General features: G+C 18.5%; 2 protein-coding genes across 2 annotated transcripts; both read left to right on the forward strand.

The window, feature by feature from the left end:
* Window positions 1-3,287: 3,287 nt before the first annotated feature.
* Window positions 3,288-4,184, forward strand: MKS88_001742 (uncharacterized protein; the record flags this gene model as incomplete). Its single annotated transcript, XM_067214697.1, has 2 exons — window positions 3,288-3,371; window positions 3,507-4,184. 2 exons carry the CDS (start codon window positions 3,288-3,290, stop codon window positions 4,182-4,184), a joined length of 762 nt encoding a protein of 253 aa, XP_067074628.1.
* A 4,268-nt stretch (window positions 4,185-8,452) lies between these two features.
* Window positions 8,453-9,427, forward strand: MKS88_001743 (uncharacterized protein; the record flags this gene model as incomplete). The annotated part of the gene is made up of 2 exons (XM_067214698.1): window positions 8,453-8,527; window positions 8,654-9,427. The coding sequence occupies 2 exons, from the start codon at window positions 8,453-8,455 to the stop codon at window positions 9,425-9,427; spliced, it is 849 nt and encodes a 282-aa protein (XP_067074629.1).
* Window positions 9,428-16,489: the final 7,062 nt, after the last annotated feature.

Consider the following 16,489-nt stretch of genomic DNA (forward strand, 5'->3'; position numbering starts at 1 on the left):
CATATTATATATATAAAAAGAATTATTAATATATATAGAAAATTTTAAGTAAAAAAAATGAAAAAATTAAGTTAGAAATTTGAATACTTACTGGTTTCATAATCCAAATGTGAAATCAAAGATAAAATTAATTCTGATATAGAGATTATAATTTATTATGTTTATTCGAGTTAAATACTTTTTATATGGAGTAATATGAAAGAAGTTATAATGTAATGTAATGTAATAATAGGATAACATGAAAAAATGATAGATTAAAACATTTCGATGTAATTAATTGTTATTAGAGCGTTAAAAAAGTACATACTGAAAAATATATCATATATTATATGTCAATAGTACATTGAATAATAAACAATAAAGAAAATGCTTATATATATTGTAAATTCGGCCATATAAAATTTAAAGTTTAATTTTAGAAGTAGTTTATGTAGATGCATAACAATACATAAAAAAACGTTTTTTTTTAAATACTCCACATAAGTGTATCATCATCTCTTAATACGAATAATGAAAATTTAAGCAGAGAAATAATAATTATAATTTAAGTAATTTCTATTATATATTTATATCTATAAATAAATTTTTTATATACTGTATATTCATTATATTTTCTCATTTTAGAAAATATTATACAAGAACAAAATAAATATTGATCATCGAAAAGTTTTATAAAACTCAATAGAACAATAGAATTAAAGTATTTTTATTTGTAAAAAAAATTGTGCTTATTATCATATTACAAGAGAAACGAATGAATATATTGTCAAATATCTTATCATGATATTTTTTTATTTGGTATAAAACGAAGATCTACTAAACATAAAGGTACCTTTTATTAGATAAAAAGAAGTTAAAAATATTGTGTTGTATATATATACTTGTATTATATATATATATACATATTTATGTTGTTTCTTAAAAATGTATAATATATTCTATTACTATAAATGTATATTAGTAAAATATATTATATATGTCTAAAGAATGCACTATTAAATTTAATGATGAAATATAAAAAGAAAAAAAATAAAATTTTAATGAATAAAATACATCATAACTCGTATAATAGAACAAAAATATTTATACAAAATAATGATCCCACTGTTGCATTTATTGGGGAGAGAAATATAATAATAGTTTAATTATGTAGAGTAAAATATAAAATTATTAATGATTAAAATATATATAATCACAGCACGCATATAATATAACATTGTTATAATAATGTATAAATATTAAACAAGGATAAACATATGAAGAAAAATACTTTAATGAAAAATTGAATAATATGAATATCTGTAGGTAAAACAAATTAAGTTTAAAGTAAATTTGAGCAATAAAATTATATTACAATTGTTACAAAACAATCAGATTATATAAATAACTGTAAATTATTAAATAAATATATATATAATTTAGAAGTATTTTTTTTTTTTTTTTTTTAATTATTTATTTTTTATAATAGTAATTTTTCATAGAACAATTATAATGAAATTAATATTATATTGTTTAAATAATATATAAAATATATAATATTTTTATAGTTATCGCCATTCACAAGATGAAACACAGTGTAATGTATAAAAACCTTTGTATATTAATATTTATTCTTTTGAATGTACATTTCATAAAAAATCACCTTAATTTCATTTATATTAGTTGAGTAAGAGTTATAATTTCCTATTTTATAAAGGGAAGTACTTATTTATGCATGAATAAGATATAAATAATTTGTTCTATACTCTATAATATTTTAATAAAAAATATATATATATAAAATAATTTTCTGAGATATATTATTTAATATTTTATATATTAACATTTCGTATTTCTTAACGATATTATTACATATTGTAATTTATTCTATTTCTATGTTGTTTTATTAGTTATTTTCTTTAAGTTATACTAAATTCTAAAATTGCTATTTTAATAAATTTACTTTCATTTATTTTATTTTATTTTATTTTATTTTATTTTTTTTGTTGGTTTTAAATATTGCAAACGTTTATGTAATTATATTACTATTTTTAATCAGTATAAATAAGACTATAAAAAGGTTATATTTAATTATTAATAATACTGCTAAGAGGATTTCTCATATATTAGTGTAATTTATAATTTTAGTAATAACATACATGGGATATGATTAATTTTAAATAATAAAATATGTCAGAAGTAAATTGAACGATACCTACTTTTGTGATATTTCTAGAGGAGTTTCGTAATTGTTGATTTATTTTAATTTTGTAAATATTAATTAAATATATATCATAAATTAAATTTATAACTAACGATATATATATATATATATTAATAAAAGAATTAAACACGCATATTACTGAATCAAGGTTACTTTGATATTAAGATATTTTGTGTAAGAATTATTATTTCTTTTTCATTGAATTTCTTCTAAGTACATATATTTAACTAAAAAAAAAATATTAACAATTAAGAAACATTTCATTTACAAATTATCATATAAATTAAAATTAATTAAAAATAATAATTATTAAAAATTATTTTACAAAAATAAAAAATTAGTCATTATTTTCCATTAAAAAATATATTTTTTCAAGAATTACTTAGTTCGAAATTAAATAATTTTTTTTAATTATATTATGGTCTATAAATTAGTTATTTAAATGAGCAGTAACTAAACTTTGTTATAATTAACGTAATATATAAAGTTTTTTTATGAATTATTAAAGCTATTTTGTTATTTATAAGACTAATATTTCTAAGAATAATAACATTTTTATTTTAAATATAATGTTAATAAAATTAGAATAATTTATAGGATAGATTAAATAAAATTAGTAATTATTTTTGCAATATGTAGAGAAACGTATTATATATATATTATATATCTTCTATGTATTCTATATAAGCACAATATTTCTAAATATTTAAAAAACATATTTGTTCATTTTTACATTATTATGAAAAAGTATAATAAAAACAATTATTTTATCAGTGCACTACTTTAATCAATAAAATTATATATTTTGAATATTTATAAATGTATAATATTTTATTATAAATGAATTTTGCTTTTTTTTTTGATAATATTAAGTTAAAAATTTTATAATATACATATAAAGTTTTAATTTTTTTTTTGTAGATGTAAAACTCCACTTAGTTTTTTGCATTATATTAACTGTTTAAGAAGCAATAATAAAAATAAATATTTTAAACAAATATAGTATTCTTCTTAATTTGAAATATATTACAATAATATTATTTTATTTCTTTTTTAACATATTAGAATATTAATGGTCTATAATATGGAGCAAATAATTAAGCTAATATTATGCATTAAATTTTCTGCGTTTATAATTTTAGCTTCGATATATCATTTTAGCAGTGATGTACTATGATTATTCCATTTAAAGACAATTTTATTATTTATATTCTTAGTTTTATATATTAATTAATTATGTTTTTTATCATTACATTCTGTATTCTAATATGTGGCAAATATTTACACTTCTCTTTTTTTTTAGATAATGTTTATCAAATCATTGAATGTGAAATGGAATCTCGATAGTATATCAGGAGCAATACATTATCGACTACTAGCAAAATATAAAAAGGATCAGGATTCAAGCACAGTAGGTTTAACAGAAGATATATCAAATAGTATGAATTGCAAGAAAATAAATATATGTAATAATGAAAAATTGACCAAAGGTAAAAACAAACAATCAAACGGAAATTTACTAAATAAGCAGGAATACTACACGGAAATTATAGATAATAATAATGGAATGTTTGATGGAAAACATTTTCATTTTCAAAAAAAATGGATAAAGAAAAAAGATTTTGATGATTTTGTTGAAAAAAAGAGAAGAATTTGTGATATAGATTTAAAGAAAATAAAATTTAGGAATTACGGTTTTGGTTTTACCCTATTTTTTATTTTTTTATTCCTGGGAATAGGAATACCAATATCACCAGGATTAACATTTTTGAAAGTTGAATGGACAACAATTAAAGAGAATCCATTAGGTAATTTTTTTTATGAAGTTACATGTAAGTTGGCAGAATTTTTAGAAATGCATCCTTATGTTATACTTTATAGCATTTTTATCGTTATATTATCTGTTATACTTATAATTGCAATTTATAAGATTTTAAGGAATAATGAAAAATATGAAAAAATTAAGTTCATGTCTGAGTAAAATAAATAATAGGGAATGTATATCTTTATCTAGAGAAGCTTTTAGTATGAAAAACTATCATATTATTACTGATATACTTAATAAACATGCATATAATATCAAATGTATTATATATAGGTGTGTATATCTGATATCTTCGATATAAAAATGTAAATAGTTATATTTTTTATGTTCTTGTGTATTTGAATTTTTTAATGTTTTCAAATTGGTATTTAAAACTCTCATTGTAACATAATATACATTGTTGTATATTGAAATATGTTTTTATAAATATATGATTGTTGTAAAAAATTAATAAATTATGCTACAATTAATATAAATATATTTATCGGTGATAATTTAAATTTCTAGAAAGCAGTTATGCATATTATTTAGAATCACATACTGGTCTGAAATTATTTTTTCATGTTTTCAAGAAAATATATTATTGGTTTTAAACTTAAACGAAAGATGTGTTCTTTTGTGTTTTATGAAATGAATTGTATGTATTTATATACATTTATATATATTTATGTCTATATTTTACTAAGAAGAAGAATTAATGTTTATTATATAAAATTGGCATCATTAGAAGCATAGAGCAAAATATATTTATTGTAACAATAATTTTAAGTAACTTTTCTTTTTTTTTAATATATATATATATGAAATTAAAAATATATACTAAAAAAAATACACTTTGTAATAATGGACTATTTATACGTTTTTATTGTTTTGACGGTCCTGAACCGTTGCAATTAAATGAAGAATTAAAAAATATATTATTTTAGTATTTTTATTAAGAATAAAGTAACTTAATTTTGTAAGTATTATTAAAATATATATGTTACTAAAAATTTTTAAATAAATATAGTATATATTTCATTTGCTTTTTTGTATCATTAAAAGATAAAATTAATTAATTAAAATTAATCAAATATTTATAGATCATTTATTGAAATTGTTTTTGCTTTAGTAATTGTTTAAAAATCTAAAATACCCAAGGCTTCATTTAATATATCTAACATAATATATTACAACAAATTAGTTAAGCTATTGTTAATATATAGAAAAAAATATACGTATTCTTTTCTATTCTAATAAAAATTTTTTACTTCTAATAAAAAAAGATATGTTGTTTACGTCAATCCCTCAACAGAAATGGTTAAATAATTTTATGAATACAACATATTTTTATTTCATTTAGAGAAAAATATACTATTTTCATTCATTACCGAATTCATATTTTGAAACTTTCATATAATTGAATTTTTCTTCTCTAGTTTATCTAAATTCATTGTACCTTTTTTTAAACATGATTGATAAAGACTGTTTGAATAAGGCAATAATATTGTTTTTGTAATCTATAATATTGAGCATCTACTGTCTCTTATTTTAATAATTATTTTTATGTTATTAATAATTGCATTTATTTTTAATTTTATATATATATGATTTTATTATAAATATTTTTTAATATTTCTATCTCATTTTTTTAGTAATGTTTTATAAATTCACCAATTAATGCTTAAGTTTTATTATTACTTTTTTTCTTTTATCAGGATAAATATGTACAAGTCATCATATTTAGATATATATTTTCCTTATATGGGTAAATATAATCAAATTCTTAAAAATATATTTATAAGATTTTATCAGTCATACATATTGCATTTTGTTCTACAAAGTAAAAAGTTATAATTTTATGAATCTACAATATATGTAAATTCATATGTTTAAGTATTTATTTATATTAATAAATTTAGATAAAACATATTAAATTCATATTAAAAATACTTTTCATTTATATTATGATATGCTTATAAATGAAATGTAGTTTGATTTTTTGGTACATATATAATTACATTAATTCTAGAGATTATACGAAAAAACAAATACATATAATTATTTCGATATTCACGCATGTCTTTTTGAACATGTATGGAAAATATATAAAAATATATATATAATCACGCACTATTAACAATGCAAATAAATGAGTATAATAATAATCTACGAGGTACTAGCTTTTACGTAATGTAATTTTCTATTTAATATATTATATAATGTTCTCTTCTAAATAAAAATATAATAACAATGTGTTGAGTATATTAATTAAAGTTATAATTATTTATGTATATAATAAATTTTTTTTTTTTTTACATTTCTATAATAATAAACATTACATAAAGAAAAATTATAGTATAATATGTCATGAAATATTTACACAAATAAAAGTTATAATTATAAATATACCTTAAAAAGATCATCCAATAAATATATTATTTTTTAGTTATTATTCTCCAATTATTATAATGTTCAAAATTTCCTTTTTTTTAAAATTAACCAAAATTATACTAAAAATTTTTCTTAACTAAATGATTCCATGTAAATTAGCATATCCTTAAATATATTAATCTTTGCGTAAATTTATAGTGTTTAATAGTTTTTTATTTTTTTTTTTATGGTTATATTTTTATAAAAATAAATTTTTATGTAATTAAGAGTTTATATATAAAAAGAAAAGAAAAAGTAATTTCGTGAACTATTATTAATACATGAAGTCTATGATTTTGAAAAATATATATGGATAAATAGTAAAATCCTTCTATTGAGAAATGTGAGGATAAAGGAAAAAAAAAGAAAAACATTTACATAATTGCATATAGAAATATATTTAAGAAAATAATAAAAAAAAAACGAGTAATATATGTGAATACGAACATTTAACAACTGACATATTTTTTGGAAAATCATTGTATTTATATATATATAAAATAAACATAATTATATATAGATCTAAGAATAATTTGTTCAATTTTTTGTGTAGATTTATTTTTTAATTTTTTTTTATGCTACGTAGATTTATAATAATATTTTTGAAACATTTTCTCTTTTTTTAGTTATCTATCTTTTATTTTGTTTTATATTTTATAATTTATTTAATCAATATGTTAAAACCATATTTTTATTTTAAAAAGTGTTCAAATAAAATGTATAATATCTATAAAAATTAAGTTAATACATTAGAGATAATGAAAAATATCGTTACATATTGGGGATTGAAATTCAGAATATTGATGAAAAATGGTCCACTTTTATTAGAGTAAAATTAATTTATGTAAGAATTGTTTGATTCAGAATATTAATATTATATCTCATAATTCCATACAATAATATGAAAGGATATTTATATTTATTATATTATTATTACAAGTACATAATTATACATTCAAAATCTTTTTGTAAGAATTTCTTGAATACCTATGATATAATAAATTGACTATAAATAATATAAATTTATATTATTATTGAAAGACTCGACATATGAATAATTTATCTTAGTAGTTTATCCTGATAACAATATATTTCATAACATGGTAACTGATATTTATTTTTTTTTTTAATTATATCGACAATATTTCTAAATAAATATATTTAATTAATAAAGAAAATATTTAAGTAAAGGAATTTAGAAACATAATATTTACAAATAATGATATGAATCAAATATAATTAAAAAATATAACATTCGAGAATTATTATGCAAACGTGAAAAATCATAAATTATTTACCTTTTAAATATATAATGTTTTACGGTTTTGGTAGCGCAATATAAATTCGATTTGTTAAATATATAAAAAACCACTAGAAAACATAAGTGCTGTTATTAATAAATCATAAAAATTTGTAAATAACTTTCTTATTTAATTATGTCTACAATTATATTATCATAATAATATTATTTATTAATAATAAGCTGCTCTAAAGTATAATATTTATATAATTATAATTTCTGACGGAGAAGCACAGTTAAAATTAGTTACTGTTCTTTTAATATATAGAACAATAAATTTATCTATATTCTATATATTCTGTATATTCCATATTCTACATAAAGCCAATTTGGAAATGCTAAAGAAACTTATATTGTTTTTTGTTTTATTTTTAAAGTATATTATAAATAATTTAATTACTATACTACAATAAATTATGTATATATAATATTTATGGATAAACTCAAATTGCTCCATTTTAATAAATATTAGTTTTCTAAAAATTATATTAAAATAAACTTTCTTCACTATATTTTTAAATCTGTATTTCCTTGTCTTAATTGTAAAAAATATTATATTTACATAATTTCTAATAAATTTTACGAAAACAAAAAAAAAGGAAAAATTAAATAAATAGTTATAGTACCTTTTATTATTAAAAGATTATTATATTATTGTTAATTTATTACTTAATATATTATAATATTAAATAGCCATATTATAAAGAAGAAAATGAAACTATGGTTTTTAATTGAAATTACAGCATTTGACCTTTTAACTTGGAGAATAAACTTACTTAATGATATGGTGATATAATATTATATAAGAATATTTCCATTTTTCATTCTTTTCTTGTTATATTTTTATTAGAAATGTTTTTGGGAAAGTTATTTCCTAGTATTTATATAACAAATATTTTTTTTTTTATTTTAGTCATCTTTTAAGAAATATTTCGATGAAAACTACGATGTTCTTAGAAAATTAGATACAAGAATTTATAGATTACTAACAAAAAATAAGCAGAATTCTCATTTAAGTACTATGAGTTTAAAAGAAGAGGTACCCTATAATGGAGAGAACAAAAGGGAACATACTTATATTAATGAAAAAAGAGAGCTAACAAGAAAGAAACTATTAAATGTAAGTTCTTTAAATAATTGTAAAAATCATAAACAGGAAAAAAAAATTAAATCTTTTATTTTTGAAACAAAAAAATTTTCTTATTTAGAAAAAAATATATTTAAAGAACTTGATTATGAGAATTTTCTTAAAAATAACAGGGTAATAAGTGATAAGTTGTACAAAGAAATAATGTTTAAAAAATATAGACTACGAATTGCCTTACCTTTATTATTGTTTTTGTCATTATCACTATCACTAATATTAGATTTATTTGTGGGTTGTGGTCTTATAAATATGTTGCGCCAATTACTGAGCATGTATGATAAAAACATTTGGAAGTTTTTAGGACAAAATTTTGGAAATTTTATAGGAAAAGATTTAGCAGATTTTTTAAGGCCTTTGTGGACATATACTACATCGGAGAGTGGCCAAATTAAAATGAAGGTATATGCAACAAATGGCTTATGTGGTATATTAATATATTTCTTACCTTTCGTTATATTAGGAGTGACACTCATATCAGGAATTATTTACTACCATAAAAAAGTTAAAAAATTTGAAAAAATTAAGTTAAGAAAAAGGTAAAATGAATAATATTTAGTATGTTACTTTCTGCAATGAAGTCATTAATATAAGGTAGAGATAGTTATATCTTTACTTATTAACATATTAAGAATAACCATAATTTCTTAAATTTTATAAATATACCAACGTATACATGCACTTTTTTACCCGAAAGTGTAAATTAAGTTCTTAATTTTTTTGAAATTTTTAAGTTTTTAATATATATTAATTTTTATTATAAAGTATTATTGCAACTTATTAAAATATGTTTTTTCAAAAAATATATTTAGTTTTTATTTAATTAGATTTTTATCATAAAAAAATTTTGTGAGTTAACATTAGTATATAAGTAGGAAAATTTATATAATTTTATTGAAATTTTGTGCTAATATATATATTTATTTAAATGTGCTACTTTCTATAATGTATTTTGTTCTATTCGATAAAAACTATTTTTTCAGGTTACAAAGAAATGTATTATTATTTTTAAACTGGTTATAAAGGTGTATTGCTTGGAATTTAATGTAAGAAAGTGCATATGTTTTGTTATTTTAAGATGTATATATGTATTGTTTTTAGTAAATATTAATTTTAATATTCATTCTATAAAATATATTTTATGAGAAATATGATATAAGACTTAATTAATGATAAAACTATATTAATACACTTTCAGTTTTTTTTTGATTTATATATATTTGAATATTTACTTAATAAAAACATTTCCTTATTAAATTTTGATTATTTATATGTGTTTACCAAATTATAGATTCTGTTTATTTACGTTTAAAATGAAGATTTAGAAACATTTATTAACTTTAGAGTGTTGATTAAATTTTAGACCACTTAAATATATATTACATTTGAAATATGCGAAAACTATTTACATTTTTTTTTATTTTTTACATTATATAAATGTTAAATAAATTAATTAATTTTAAACATATGTTAATATATAGTATGGATAAATACATTTTTCATATTTTTTATAATTAAACAAATTTTAATGTGAGTATATATCTGTAAAACGCTAAATTATCATTAGTGGTACTGAAAAATTATATATTACTTGAACAATCGTAAAATAATGTGTAAATGTTTTTTTATATATATTTCCTAATTTTCATGTATACTAATATATAATAAAGTTAACATGATTTTAAAGTTGTATATAAATATGTATAGTTTATGATGACAATTAATAATCCATTTATATGGCCCAATTTTTAAAACAAATGAAATTAAAAAAAATATATTATTTTTTTTATATAATTCATATATATATGACTATTTCTTTTTTTGACCACATAAGTTTTAATAAGTTGTGTTTAAAAATTATTATATATTTTTATATGTTTTAATTAAATAAGTGTAATGCAAGTGATTTCGTATACGAATAATTTGCTAGTAATATTATAATTAAATTTAATTTATTAAATTTATATTTTTATAGACTAAAGCGAAAATTATAATAAAATATTAATATATGTTTCAGTAATAATATTAAAATATTATTATAATGTTTCGTTTAGTCAATGCAATAATGCGTAGATGTTTGTTTTTTTAAAAAATATAATAAAGAGAGAGAGTATATGAGAATAATTTATAAGAAATATTCTAAGTGCTAAAAGACAAAATGCTGCTAAGAATTTCAATAAAAAAATATTTACATGTATTTCTGTTTATTAATATTAATCGTTGCTGTATTTTATTAAAATATTATCTTATGTGTATATAATATATATACTTATGTAAAATGATTATATTACACTAATATATATATTCTTTTTCTTATCTTTTCTCTTCTTTTTGAATTTTTTTTAAAAAAATACATATGCATATGAGTACTGAATATAAATTACACACATATATATGTCAATAAAAAGTTTACTATTTATTGTTTATTTTCCCTTTTATCTCACTTTTTTCGTTTTAACTTTTTTTTGTATTTAACACGTGAAAAATTAAAATACAAAAATAAAATATTATTAAATTTTATTTGAATTACCTTGTGTAAATATCTTTAAATTAGAGAAAGAATAGAATTTGCGTTCTATCAGAGTAACATTGTCATAGAATTGTGAAAAGAATATTACACTGATATAACGTTAGTTTTGATATATGTAATTATAATTATAAAAATTATTATATTTTAGACGAATGGTGTACCATATATCATTGTATCCATAAGTATTGAAGGAGTAGGCATTTAAAAATTTTATTAAAAATAAAAAATGAGTGTTGTGTGAATTAACAATATGTAAACGTTAAGAATAAAAATATTATGGACATGAATGATACGCTTTTTTTTTTTTTAGAATATTTGTAACTCTCTCAGGATAACTCGTTCAATGCGAGAGTTACAATTAAAAAGGGGAGAATGGAGAAAAAGTTAAACCATATCTCGACAAGCCATGCAAAAGCAAATCCAAAAAAATGAAAATAAGAAAAATAAAAAAAATTTAAGTAGCATAAAATCTGATTAATTATGACACAAAATATATATGTTTAATTTCAAATTCGGAAATTACTCTTTTTCACTCCTTTTTTGCAATTTTATAACAGAAATTACAATTACATTTTTCTAAAAACGAATATGGATATACATATGAATATTTAATGTAAAAGGGAAAGAAAAGAAATGGAAGTGTATCTCTTTGCAAAATTTTTCTAATTTATTTTTTCTTTCCTTAGTTTTTCTGAAAAGGCTGAAAACAGCAAAAATAAGCCTCTAATTATACACGTTCCTAGTAATTGAGAATATAAGAACTGAAAAAAAAAACATTTTAAAGAATTTTTATGTGTTATACATGTTGCTATACCATGTATATACATGTGTGCATGTGTATGCACATATGGAAATTTGTATATACTAATGTAAATACATGTATTCCATAGGAATATGCATCCATATATATATTTTCACATATGTAACTTCATATATTTTATAAAATCTGTATTTATTTTTATGAGTACCGTTATATTTTGACTTATTTGACAGTGTTATCAATAGTGTTAATGTGAGAATTTTCTACTGCACAGAATAAACAAGAGAAAATTAAAACAAGTAAACGTAATAAAAAGTATTTTACACGATATGATTTATCTATTTTCCCTTATTATATTTTTTGAGGAATTTCTTCTATGATTAAGTGTCCTACATCGGTAGGTAAATTGTTTTTTAGCTTTTGACTCCATTAGAAAAATATTTTTTTAAAAACACTAATGTGTACTCTATCCATTTAAAACTAAACATATCTAATTAAACATTTATATTTGAAAGGTGATTTTACATATATTAATAACTAAATTAATTTTGGGACATAATTCTGCACATAATTTTGTGTGTACATAAGATAACATTACTTATGAATAAATAAGCATTTATTCATATAACACATATCTATATATATATTATTTTTTTGTTTTTTTTTGTACTATCTTTCTTTGGGTATATTAGCTTTACATTGAAAAGTTGTAAACGGATTCACATAAATATATATATACATATAAGCATATACATGATGAAAATTTATTTACATGTTATTTCTCACATTATCTACTTATTTTCTCTTGCACGTGTGTCCATGTAAATGCTTATGTATATAGGATAGAATGAGACGAATGATGAAACTGTGATATATGACAAGGGAGAATATCAACAATGTATATAGTTCATTGAAAAAGATATTTTTCTTAAGTATATTAAAAAGAGGAAGCAGATAAAATATGCGTGGTAAGGCGCATGAACCTATCTTTGTTTAAATAAATTAGTTTCTCAGAGAATTCCATTAATAGGAACTCCATTTTATATAGCATCAAAATTGTGGAAGTACTTTTTTTTACTTTTATGCAGAAATCCTTTGCAAGGTTTTAATTTGTATTTACATAATAAGGTTTAAGAAGGTACAAAAAAAAACATAAAAAATTCAAAGGTAAAAGTGGTTATTCGTTTGTAAAGTGGAGTAACACCAGTTGTCTATGCACACAAATGTGTGTACGTATAAAATGGACTTAAGAGTAGATGCACATGTTTATATTATTCACCGTGTATAAACGAGTAGGTAAGGAAGTGCACAAAAATATTATTAAAAAATATGTACAAACAAATTATTTATACTTATGATGAATACATTTATTTGTAAGTTGGAAAAAAACAAATTATACTATAATCTTTGTTGTTTTTTTTTTTTTTTTTTTGTAAAAATTACTTTATATAAATGTAGGTAAATGTATTTTTAATATTAAACCGTTAAGTATATATTGAAAAAAATAAAATAGTTGTAAAAAATAAATGTATATAAAGTGCTAAAATAGAATGAAAATGAAGTAAATAAACCTCTTAATTATTTTCATTTTAACTATTAATGTAACATATATAATTTGTGCGGATATGCTTCAATATCCTTCATAATGATAATAACATTGTTGAAAAGATTTAATAGTTCAATAATAAAGATGAATGTAATAATATTACTTAATGAATCAATAGAAAAATTATAATTTCACTGAAAATATATATAATCCGCAATAATATATTATTAAATAGGAAATTATTAATTTATGTAATTTTATTCATCATATATTTTTCATGATGGATAGTACTAATTATTAAGATAAGTTATGTTTTTTTATATAAACAAAAATTTGGAAATTTTGACAAGGCACGGAACATAAAAATATAAAAATTACTTAAGACATTAGAATCATATATCTTTTTAAATATATTTATATATATATATATCTATATATGTATATAAAAATATTACATAAAAAAATAATTTTCTTATTTTTGTAAAACATTGTAGGGTAATATGTATGATATATAATACTAAAAATTTAAAGATTTTATATATTTTTATTTAGTTAATTATTCCTTTCAAAGGTAATTTGCTTACACAAATTAGTATCAATTTATTATTATATATATAATGTAATATATGTTATATATTATATTTTTGTAAATATCTACATTTAATATATACAACAGACAATATGCAATATAAAATATTCTGCTTTTATAAATATATTTAATTAAATATTTAATGTATTTTATTTAAGTTACATAAAAGTTATAATTTAATATATGCTGTTGAGTAGTATTTCTTGGAGAATCCATAGAAAATTATATATATTTTTATCTCCAAAATAAGGATGTCAAAAATATAAATAATGGAATAATTATATTTCTGTGTTTATTGTATGTTATTTTGTGTATGATGTTTTCGCATTAAAAAAGATATTATTTCTTATTGTAAATTATTTTATTTAAAATAATATTTTTTTCATAAGTTTTTCAAATTATCATGGCTCCTAAAAACGTTTTTTTACTGTATTCACTTTTATATTTTCATTATATTTTTATTATTTTTATATCTATAGAACTTAATAATTTATATTTAAACAAAAAGAATAATTAATATAATTTAATTCTTAAAGTTAATAAATTTTATTTTAGTTATAATAAATAAAGTGTTCTATTTTATATAACGTAAAAATTATAGTGTTCCATTAATAATAATGTGACGAATATATATAGATGTGTTAAATTGGGAGTATTTTTTAGAACGTAAAAAATTTGTAAGAGAATTAAATCAAAAATTCATTTTAAAAATTCTTCTTGTGTAAAAGCTCTACGCGTTGTAGTTATAAGGTACATAGTGGAATATTTATTATTAAAAAAATCGTTGTCTTTTATTTTTATTTTTTTTTATCATATGAGAACTAGTATATGCTATGGAAAATGTATGCTTTTTAATTATAACTTAATTTTTAAAAGGTATAACTTATACCAATAACTAAGCTTATTATTAGTAAGCCCAATAAAAATTTAATTATATACGTAATATACACTTATATACCTATTGTCAGCGAATATATTTTTCTATTTTAATTGTAAAGTAAAATATTTATAAACAAAAAAAAAAATTTTATTTTATTTTTTGAAAAATATGGGCAACACTAGTTTAAAATTGATGTCAGATCATTAAAATATATATATATATTTATTCTTTGAGCATTTATTAATAAAATGAGTTTTATCGTAAATTGTATTATACGTTGTTGATCATTTTATAAATAAGTTTACTAGAAATATTTAAAAATATTTTTTTAAAATTATCTCTTCATTTTTATACTTTATGTACTTTTTTTATGTCTATAGTTTAAAACTCTCTAAAAATAAAAATAACAAAGACAATAACTGCATCCTTTTGTTACTATCTTATCAATATAAAATTTTTTTTTTAATTATTTGGAGTATTGCAAAATTAATTAATTTTAACCTGTATAGATAAAATAAATATTTTATTTTAACTAAAACTATACTATTTGTCATTTTTATTTGGTTCTATCTAAATTTAAGTAATGCGGTATAATGATATTATATTAAAAAATGTGCTATATTCTTTTTTCTGCTTTATATTATATATATATATTGGATATGTTTCTTTATGAGTAATAAAAATTATGACATTATAAATAATAAAAATATTTTCTTGTTGTTGTAGTGTATCATGATAAATCTTAATATAATTTTTACAGTGAAGATGAAACAATAGATTTAAGAACTCATATATTATTTTTAATAAATGAGGAACGAACAAATAATAGAGGATTAAATAGATGTTATTTGAAAAAGGATATAATTGTATAGAAAAAGAAGTTGTTAATATTGAAATATATTATTATGGAAATGTATAGTATAAGGATAAATAAAATTCAAACGATAAATCCAAGAAATTATTTAATAAATGCACATAAGTTATATGTATGCTATTTAAAATGATAGATATATTTTTTTGAAAATCTACTTTTTAGGTGGTTTATTCTTATAAATAAACACAGAAAATGTACGTATGATACCCAGAAAAAACATTTAAATATTTCAACATTTATTAGTAGAACTTATCATTAACTTTGCAAAAATGCTTTCGTTAATAAAATTTGTATTACTGTTATAATTTATTATTTCATTAGGAAATTATTTATATATAGAAAAGTCAAAAGTAATAAGAAGATTTAGTTCCCATGAGGTACAAACATATAGTTATTTACTTTATTATGTATCTTAACGGTTATTTA

The sequence above is a fragment of the Plasmodium brasilianum genome, chromosome 6, assembly GCF_023973825.1.
Source record: "Plasmodium brasilianum strain Bolivian I chromosome 6, whole genome shotgun sequence".
Lineage (NCBI taxonomy): Eukaryota > Apicomplexa > Aconoidasida > Haemosporida > Plasmodiidae > Plasmodium > Plasmodium brasilianum.